The sequence below is a fragment of the Gossypium hirsutum genome, chromosome D13 (assembly GCF_007990345.1).
Source record: "Gossypium hirsutum isolate 1008001.06 chromosome D13, Gossypium_hirsutum_v2.1, whole genome shotgun sequence".
Classification (NCBI taxonomy): domain Eukaryota; kingdom Viridiplantae; phylum Streptophyta; class Magnoliopsida; order Malvales; family Malvaceae; genus Gossypium; species Gossypium hirsutum.
In genome coordinates, this window is record NC_053449.1 from 61,879,500 (window position 1) to 61,890,707 (window position 11,208).

Consider the following 11,208-nt stretch of genomic DNA (forward strand, 5'->3'; position numbering starts at 1 on the left):
TGAGAGGTTTCATTCAAGATTATGAACTCCCTAGATACCTAGGGAAGATGAAACTTATGATGAATCTTATTATTTGATTTCTGATTTACGCGATAAATACTTGATTCTCGTTCTCAATTATGTATGTTTATTTCTTGTTTTAATATTTTTGAGATATTAATTCAAGTTTAATGTGCTTATTTCAGTGGAGCAAAAGTCCTTATTTAAGAGTAGATCTAGCATAATTGAGTGGAGTTGCATGCAATCCTAGAAATAGGATGACATAAATCTACCGGATTAGAGTCAAATCTAATAGGGGAATCCATAGATCGAGTTAATGCGACAATAGGAGTTTTAATTAGAAAAAGATTTCAATTAATCAACCTAGAGTCAGTTGTTCTTAATCTCGAAAGAAATATTAACATAATTTAGGATTTCTACGGATCAAGACACAAGTGAATAAATCATTTAATTCAGATTCATAATAATATGTGAAGTCTAGGTGGATTCTTTCCTGGGTATTTTCTATCTCATTGGTTATCTTCGAATTATTTTCCTATTTCATTCTTTTTTGCGTTCTTAGTTAGTAATTTTAGATTAAAAACAATCATCTCAATTTATCGGCTAAATAATGGAAAAACGGTAATTACTAGTACTTTTAGTCCTCGTGAACACGATATTCGCTACTCACCATAGCTATACTATTGTTCGATAGGTGCGCTTGCCTTTGTCGTAGTTATAGTTAGTTTAGTGATCATCACAAAGATCAAGTGTTGTTGGTTTTCTGTTTCTACTGGTTGTTGCTCTGCTTTGTTCATGTGAATTTTTTGCTGTTTATGTCACAATTGGTTCTAGTGCGTCTGAGCAATATTCTCTTTTTGATTTTTCTTTGATATATTAGCAATTGCCGTAGTAATCAATATGCTCTTTATATGTCGCATGGTCTTCAATGGAAATGGCTTGGACGTGGACAAGTATGTCTGGAGGGCTTATAAATTTGGATGCTCTGATAGTATAGAACTGGGTCCTATCTTTTGTTTACCAGACCCAAACAAGTTATACCCCGGAAATTTAGTAGGGCTTCACGTCTTGGACTTCTTTACCTTAGCTCTGTAACACACCTTACTCGTATCCAACACTGAAATAGGGTACGAGGTATTACCAGAACACATACACTTGTAAACGTATTTAACCGAGTTATAAAATTACATCTAAATTAAAACTTTCAAAATTGTTAACATGCTTTTATAACTCTTCACAATATGTAACACCCCTTACTCGTATCCAACACCGGAATAGGGTACGAGGCATTACCAGAACACATACACTTATAAACGTATTTAACCAAGTTATAAAATTTCATCTAAATTAAAAAAAAAGATTTCAAAATTATTAGCATGCTTCTATAACTTTTCACAATATATCCTCAAAATATTATGATCATAATAATTAGGGCCTACGAGACTCGATACATACTCATGCAATTCAATGCTTCATTTCCATTTCATTCAATTTGCAATTTCTCATGCTCATAATTTAAATCATATCACTAGCAATTTCCATTTAATTCACATACAATTCAATGTCATTAAGTTCAACACTAATACGTATTTACCATTTAACTCAACGTTTATCGATTATAACATTCATTAACACATTTATGAAATTCTTAATTTTGCAATGAAGATATCACTTTAGCTTAAATAACAACATCATCCTGGTATAAAAGCACTACCACTTATCCATTTTCTATAATTCTTTTGAGCCAATTTGTCACTTACAATCCTTAATCAAATTAGGGAACGGTTATGGAAAATTGAGTACTTCACTTTCACTTTGCCATAGTATAACTATGGTCTTACGTATGATCACTTATCACTTGTCCCTGATCAGATAAGTGTAGCTAGGCTACCACTTATCACTTTGTCACTTGATCAGATAAGTGTAGCTAAAGCTACCACTTATCACTTTGTCACCACTTATCACTTGTCCCTGATCAGATAAGTGTAGCTAAAGCTACCACTTATCACTTTGTCACTTGATCAGATAAGTGTAGCTAAAACTACCACTTATCACTTGTCCCTGATCAGATAAGTGTAGCTAAAGCTACCACTTATCACTTTGTCACTTGATCAGATAAGTGTAGCTAAAGCTACCACTTATCACTTTGTCACTGATCAGAAGTACTCAAATCCGGCGTTCCGCTCAATTTGATCATTTATTCAGTTTTCACATTTTTATTTTATTCTCATTTCATCAATAAATATATATTTCATCATACATTGTATAATTCATGAAATTAACATTTAATCATTAAATTTCAGCCATATGAACTTACTGTTTCATTACCTTTCCACACCCGTTTCCTATGCATATCACAAGCATATTTCCATTCAGACTCTTCTTATTTCAATGCATAACTTTTAGGTTTAACGTGGCATAATTTAGCCACAACTTAGCCAAAGCCTAAGCATGTATACCCAATATCTTAGCCAAATAAACATATAGCATAAGCATTATAAGCATGGATGAACACAATATTTATTTTAAACTTACTAACATGTGTTAATTCAGTACCCATTCATGACATCACTTCATGCCAAATCATATGCTAAATATACCATACACACGTTTTATGAAACTTTATTTTTCCACCTGAGCTTAAACCATGACCAATACTTCACAAAATATATGCATCATTTCTATTTCATTGTTTATCAATTATAATCAAGCGTATTACAAATTATACACAAATCATTCATATATTTTCCAATTTTTCTCCTCCTCCTCTCCATTCCACATCCTTAATGTGTATAACACATTTAAACAACATTATCCATACTATCACTATTTTCCTGTATGTAAATTCAAGTTATCTGTCTGAGTCTGAGTCACTAATTTATTTATATCTCGCGCTACAGAGCTCCAAATTAAGATATGTTAATTTTCCCTGAAACTAGACTCACATATCTTCTTACCATAAAATTTTCAGAATTTTTGGTTCAGCCAATAAGTACATTTTATTCTTTAAATTTTCCCCTATTTCATTGTTTGACAGTTCCGACCCCTCTTCACTAAAAATTAATTATCTCATTGTACAGAATTTGGATAATATTATTGTTTCTTTCTTTCGAAAATAGACTCATTCAATATTCTTAACATATAAATTTTATCCCATATTTATTTTTTTACATTTTTAATGATTTTCTAAAATCAGAACAGGGGAACTCAAAATCATTCTAACCTTGTCTCACAAAATTGATTATATCTCATGATTTTCAATTCCATTGCTTACACAATTTCTTCTATGAGAAACTAGACTCAATAAGCTTTAATTTCATATTTTATTCATCTTCTAATTCAATTCACACAATTTTTGGTGATTTTTGAAAGTTAGACCACTGCTGCTGCCCAAAACAGTTTTAGTGTAAAATATTGATTACCAATTTGATCCTAAACTTTTAATACATGGCAATTTCGTCCCTAGGCTCGGAAAATGAAATTCTTGCAATATAATCCTTGATTCAAGACTAATAATTCTCATACATATCAATAACAGCCCATGGATTGCATGAAATTTCAACAGTTATCCACAATTTCAATACTTTTCAATTTAATCCCTAAAACATGTTTTCATCCAAAATTCTTTAATAAAATACCTTTAAATATCCATTAACATCTCAATTTCATCATAAAATAACAAAAATCATATGAACTTATCATTGGTATCTTCCAAAACTTTCAACAAAATGAGAAACTAGTAGAATACTAAGTTGGACCTAATTGTAAAAGTCTAAATATATAAAAATTTCAAAGAAAAACCGAGAGTTAAACTTACTTGATGTCAAAATATGGAATACCAGCTCCAAACCCTCTTCCATGGCTGTTTCCCACCGAAATTTCAAGAAGAAATGGTCTTCAAATCCTTAAAATAAAATTTGGCCACATAAATTTTTTTGTAATTCCAATTTTGTCCTTAAATACATAAAAATCTTAGATTTTTTTAATGGTATGCCATCTCAGCCACTTAAATTGGTCCATTTGCTCTTTTAACCCTTCCTTATTTAATTGTTAAACTATTTAATCACTTTAGCAAGTTTTGCATCTTTTCAATTCAGTCCTTTTTAATTAATTAATTGCCGAAACATTAAAATTTTCTGACGAAGCTTTAACACTACCATATTGACACTTCGTAAATATTTATAAAAATATTTACGGCACGGTTTATAACATCAAGGTCTCGATACCTCTTTCCCTCAATTTCTTGACTTAATAAATTTTTATAAAACACAAATTACTAATTCAAAAATCTCTTAAAAATCATTTTTGGCTCATAATTATTAATAATGAAATTTACGAGCTTATTTTCTGAATTTGATGATTTCGTACCACTGTTTTCGTCATTTTTGAAAATCTGGCTATTACACAATATATCGTCAAAATATTATAATCTTAATAAATAGGGCCTACGAGACCCGATACATACTCATGCAATTCAATGCATCATTTCCATTTCATTCAATTCGCAATTTCTCATGCTCATAATTCAAATCATTAAGTTCAGTACAAATATGTATTTACCATTTAACTCAACGTTTATTGATTATACCATTCATTAACACAATTACTAAGTTCACCTGTCAACCACAATCATTGGTGGTTCCCCTTGTATAAACTCACTCCCACTTATCCATTTACTATAATTCTTTTGGGCCCATTTATCACTTACCATCCTTAATCAATTTAGGGAACGGTTACGGAAAATTGAGTACTTCACTTCCACTTTGCCATAGTATAACTATGGTCTTGCGTATGATCACTTATCACTTGTCCCTGATCAGATAAGTGCAGCTAAAGCTACCACTTATCACTTGTCACTTGTCACTGATTAGATAAGTGTACCTGAAGTTATCACTTATCACTTGCCACTTGCCACTTGTCACTGATCAGATAAGTGTAGCTAAAGCTATCACTTATCACTTGCCATTTGTCACTGATCAGATAAGTGTAGCTAAAGTTACCACTTATCACTTGTCACTGATCAGAAGAACTCAAATCCGACGTTCCGCTCAATTTGATCATTTATTCGGTTTTAGCATTGTTATTTTATTTTCAATCCATCAACAAATATATATCATCATACACTATATAATTCATGAAATTAACATTTAATCGTTAAATTTCAACCATATGAACTTACTATTCCATTATCTTTCCACACTCGTTTCCTATGCACAGCACACAAGATATAAACATATCATTCAACCATAGTCACAAGCTAGTGTATTTAAACATAACTCTTTTTGGAACTAACCACATGGTAAACCATTTCACTAGAGATTACATGATCACAACTAAATATGTTACCATTTTAACCACTACTTGGCCAAAGCCTAAGCATGTACACCAAATATGTTAGCCAAATACACATATAGCATAAACATTATAAGCATGGATGAGCACAACATTTATTCATGTATCACACTTACCAACATGTGTTACTTCATAAACCGTTCATGGCATTACTTCATCCCAAATCATATACCGAATATACCATACACACATTCTATGAAACTTTATTTTTCCACCTGAGCTTAAACCATGACCAATAATGCACAAATATAAGCATCATTCCAATTTCATCGTTTATCAATTATAATCAAGCATATGACCAATTATACACAAATCATTCATATATTTCTCAATTTTCCTCCTCCTCCTCTCCATTCCACATCCTTAATTTGTATAACACACTTAAACAACATTAACTATAATTTCACTATTCACTCACATGTATATTCAAAGCTGTTTATCCGAGTCAGAGTCACTAAATTATTTTTATCCGGATCTGCTGAGCTCCAAATTAAGATCAGTTAATTTTTCCTGAAACTAGACTCAAATATATTTTTACCATAAAATTTTCAGAATTTTTGGTTTAGCCAAATAGTACAGTTTATTCTTTAAAGTTCCCCTGTTTTGCTTCTGACAGTTCCGACCACTCTTCACTAAAAATGAATTATGTAATTTTACAGAATTTGGATGATGTTTCCGTTTATTTAATTTGAAAATAGATTCATTAAGGATTCTATGCATATAAATTATAACTCATAATTATTTTTTTCAATTTTTGATGATTTTTCAAAGTCAGGACAGGGGAACCCGAAATCATTCTGACATTGCCTCACAAAATTTATTATATCTCATGATTTACAATTCTATTGCTTACACCATTTCTTTTATGAGAAACTAGACTCAATAAGTTTTAATTTCATATTTTATTCATCTTCTAATTCAATTCCCAAAATTTTTGGTGATTTTTCAAAGTTCGACCACTGCTGCTGCCCAAAACTGTTTTAGTGCAAAATGTTGATTACCAATTTGACCCTAAACTTTTAATACATGACAAATTCATCCCTAGGCTCGGAAAATGAAATTCTTGCAGTATAATCCTTGATTCAAGCCTAATAATTCTCATACATATCAATAACAGCCCATGGATTCCATGAAATTTCAGAATTTTTCCACAATTTCAATACTTTTCAATTTTAATCCCTAAAACATGTTTTTCATCCAAAATTCTTTAATAAAACACCTTTAAACATTCATTAACATCTCAATTTCATCATAAAATAAAAAAAATTATATGAACTTATCATTGGTATCTTCCAAAACTTTCAACAAATTTAAAAACTAGTAGAATACTAAATTAGACCTAATTGTAAAAGTCTAAATATATAAAAATTTCATGGAAAAAGCAAGAATTAAACTTACTTGAAGCTAAAATATGGAAGACCAGCTCTAAACCCTCTTCCATGGCTGTTTCCCACCGAAATTTCAAGAAGAAATGGTCTTGAAATCCTTAAAATAAAATTTGGCCACATAAACTTTATTGTAATTCCAAATTTGTCCTTAAATACATAAAAATCTTTGATTTTTTTAACGGTATGCCATCTCAGCCACTTAAATTGGTCCATTTACTCTTTTAGTCCTTCCTTATTTAATTTTTAAGCTATTTAATCACTTTAGCAAGTTTTGCATCTTTTCAATTTAGTCCTTTTTAATTAATTAACTGTTGAAACATTAAAATTTTCTGACGAAACTTTAACACAACCATATTGACACTCCGTAAATATTTCTCGATTTATAACATCGAGGTCTCGATACCTCTTTTCATCAATTTCTTGACTTAATAAATTTTTATAAAACACAAATTACTAATTCAAAAATCTCTTAAAAATCATATTTGGCTCATAATTATTAATAATAAAATTTACGAGCTTATTTTCTGAATTTGGTGATCTCATACCACTGTTTTCGAAATTTCTAAAAATCGGTTATTACATAGTCTATTTACCATTTAAGGACCTGTAGTTTTGAATTTCATAGCTATTTAGCCCCTTCTAGCTTCTAGAATTCAATTTCTACATTTTATACAAATTGGTCATTTCCTTAATTAATCACTAAATCAATAAAATTTGCATATCAGTATTTTCATGCAACCTTCCTATCATAATGCAACCCTTGTCATAATTTTAATTTTTTTCCTCGTCGGATTTGTGGTCCCGAAACCACTGTTCCAACTAGACCCAAAATCGGGCTGTTACAAGCTCCCTTGTCATTCTTCTTATCTACTTTATCCTATATGATCTGACTGCAAAGGATGCACATTGGCTTAAGGCTATTACATTTGTTACGGTTATAATTCTTGATTGGAACATGGGAGCATACTTGTATAGGTTTCAGTTTTTTTTAAAGTTGTGTTGTTACACTTGATGTTGCTAAAACTACACGAGTTTTTCTCATTTTCTTTGGAGTGCATTTTGGTACTTGGGGAATTGTATTAGCGATGCTGTTGTAGCATCTATCTTATTAGGTGCGACAGTTTCTCACCATTTTTTAGCTATAAACCCGTTAACTGCTTGAAGAGATGCCTTGCAGAGTTCCGTGATTCGTCTAAGGGAAGGTTTTCGTTGGAAGGAGCAAAAATAGTTCTTCTAGTTCATTTGATGGTTGTGGCTCAAGTGTGAAATGCAGTAATAGTGTTGAAGTAGATCATTCTACAAATATCATCGAAAGTAGTAGTTAGAGCATGGATCAATACTTTGATACTAATAATTGGAATTGTCTTGTTATGTATCCAACTTCTAACTTTCAGGGAAGGATAAATAGTGATAAGAGTGTAGACAGTGAAAGACCAAGTTTAGCATCACATAGCAGTTCTCATTACCCCAATGCTCTCGAAATATGTCACCAAGTCAAAGTTGGGTATCAGGTTTTGTATGAATTATGGTTTGCTATGATTTTTGAAAGGAATTAAGAGCGAGTTGCGATAGATTTTATGTCTGGATTATTTTGACGACGAGAAAAAAGGCTTGATTTGAATAGTTACTATTAGATTGATAAAGCCGATTCACCCACATTGTGGGTGTGCCATAATCTAATACATGTATATGTATACTAAAAGTAAGAGATATTTTTAAGAAAAATGGTAACACAAAATATCAACACTAGTTTGGATATAAATATAAGTGTTTTTTTCCTATTCATTTGCTTCTTATTTTTTGTTTTGCTCAACGGCAATGTTAGCGTCTGACTGGTTATCGCTCGCCTTTTTCCTCTCCCATCAACCCTTTCTTTCATTCTTTTTTTTTCTTCTCATTCACTACACACGTCTTCTCTCTTTTCAGTTTGTAGATCTATTTTGTGGGTATCTTTGGTGTCTTCACAAGTTGTGATGGACAGATGATGGTTCCTACCATTCGCTAAAACTCCACCAGCCACCAATAGTTTTTTCTTGGAAAGTGGGTGGCTCTTCATCAACTTCTTAATTTTTTTCTCATTTAAGAGTATTTTAGAATAATAAATTATTTCACGTGTCAATTTGAACCCTTGTTGTCTTAAGTTTTATGTTTTTTTGTTTGTTTTTCCATTGTTTAATAAGTCTTCAATTTTAGAAGTTTTTGTATGATCTTGTAGCACGTTTTTTAGTCTTTCTTATGCATGTAATCTTAGTTTTACAAGTGATTTTAGGGATGGTTTTATTGTTTTCCTCTCTAGTTGTGTGAATGCTCGATTCTTTTGTCGATTTTTGCTCGCCACTTTGGACCATCCGAGATTGATTTCTTTATCGTATTAAGTGCTTGCAATCACTCCAGATATGTCGTGCTTGAGTTGTGACAAAGCCAATTGTCAATGTGTTATAATGTTCTATTGATACTAAGGCTAAAGCATTTGTTGTGTTGATGGAGCTTGTCCTTTACGATCTACGATGAGTGTTTACTATTTTTCTCTCTCTGAATTGTATGGTTCCATTCATTGAATGAATTAATGAATTTACCTTTAAAAAATATAAGTTTTTTTAGATAAATAATATAAAAATTATCAAAATAGCATGCGTTGTAAATTATTTATCAAAATAATAGAAAAGTAGGAGAAAAAAAGTTACAACTTTTTTTTTATCTTAACTAAATGAGGAATTCATATTTTGTTTTTCAATTTTAGCAAGCGGGTGGAATTGTAAATCACAACAAATGTAGAGAAGCAAAGGCTTGAAGCTACTCACCGGAGTCAATGAGCTTTTCTAGGTCAGAAAAGGCAAAATGGAAGAAATCCATGAAATCAAAGTCCATGAAAAGCCTAGGATGTTGGTCATATATAAACTCTTTGGGTGTCTTGATTATAATACCCTCATTTGGAATGACGAAGGCTGCTATAGAATATCGATCTTTGTCTCCACTCATCATCACTCTGTGATTCACTGATTTCAATCTCCCATTACTCCATGCCTTCAATTTTTAAAATCAACATTAGTAAGTAATTTTTTTATACTTATTCACTTTCAACATCAATAATCTAATCTCACTATATGTTTTTTTTTATCATGAGCAGGTAAAGGAGTTATTCAAAATTTTGAAACAGAGATCTAATGTCAACATCAATAAGGATTTTATGGTAATTATTCACTTTAAACACATATATATATTGAGGAGGATGAAGAATGGTTATTCAAGATTTGAATCCATGACTTAATTGAACTCGAGATTTGGAGACGATGCTAGAGATAAGGCCTTCCAAAACTCCTTTTGCCTCGAAAAAAAGGTAAAATTTCACTTAACATAATTATGACCCTTATAGTTCTTGTTCAATTCACATGGATAATTTATCTTTTGTTTTGAATAAATAAATAAATAAAGCAAACATTAATCATATATATAAATACCTTGAGAGGATCTCCTACCACAAAGATAAAAGAAGATGGAGATAAATTTGATAACATGATCCATTGGTTGTCATTGACCTCAACTTCCAACCCTGAAATTTGATCCTCACAAATGAGTGTGCTGACTGGTTTATTAGTATGAGAATGGAGTCCACTCTTATACTCTCCCGGTGGAGGGGACATATATTTCATCATCCGCACCAACGTTTTGTAGATCATCTTCAGTGACTCCTCCTCTAATCCATAACTATCAATTAGCGTCAACCAAACTAAATTGTTCAGTTCCTCCATTTGTGTCGCTAAGGTGTGTATAGTGTCGCTGGAACAAAGTATCAAAAAAAAAGTCAATAATTTGATCTCACACAGCTAAAGCTAGAAATTATCCAAAATCAACCCAACCTGCAGAATTTGAAAAATAAAAAGATTTGTTCTTACGAAAATTGTGGGTGACCATCAGGCCACATCAATTGAGCAAAATTTTTTACAGAGTCATAGTTGGAGGCATCTCTAACTCCAAAGCCTACATACAATAAAGAAACCTGCTCGCATGGTCCAACCCAACCATGGTAAGGCAAAGGACTAGCGTTCTTTTGTTTCCTCTCCACTGGGTCCTTAACCAGTTCTTTCATCAACTCGAATGCATCCTCTCGGACTTTTGCTGATATCTTTTTGTACACCACCTCGAAACAACCGAAAATCTCACAAGCCTCCCGAACTCTCTTCACAAACTGTTCCACCCATCAGTTTTTCGCTCCAATCCGATGAACGGAACTCAATGACTGGGAACTCAACCATGTTGTTAACCTTTTTTTTATGCTCTAAGAAAATGTTTTCTTCATTTAAATCAGCTTGTAGGGATTTACGTCTATTTATTGTTTTTTTTTCTCAAAGGTGGCGGGGCGAAGTAAAACATGTCTATAGTTTTTTTAATTTGCTTATCCAAGCAAAACCAAGGCAGTGGCACTCTGATCAAAGGAAACTTTATACGCTACTTAAATAAAATTTCATCA

The 11,208-nt window shown here is 31.8% G+C and overlaps 1 protein-coding gene across 1 annotated transcript; it reads right to left on the bottom strand.

Moving 5' to 3' along the window:
* Positions 1-8,921: 8,921 nt before the first annotated feature.
* Positions 8,922-11,208, bottom strand: LOC121225256 (probable 2-oxoglutarate-dependent dioxygenase AOP1). The gene is made up of 3 exons (XM_041109485.1): positions 10,634-11,208; positions 10,199-10,517; positions 8,922-9,764 (listed from the first exon to the last, which is right to left on the bottom strand). Exons 1-3 carry the CDS (start codon positions 10,825-10,827, stop codon positions 9,534-9,536), a joined length of 744 nt encoding a protein of 247 aa, XP_040965419.1. The 5' UTR covers positions 10,828-11,208; the 3' UTR covers positions 8,922-9,533.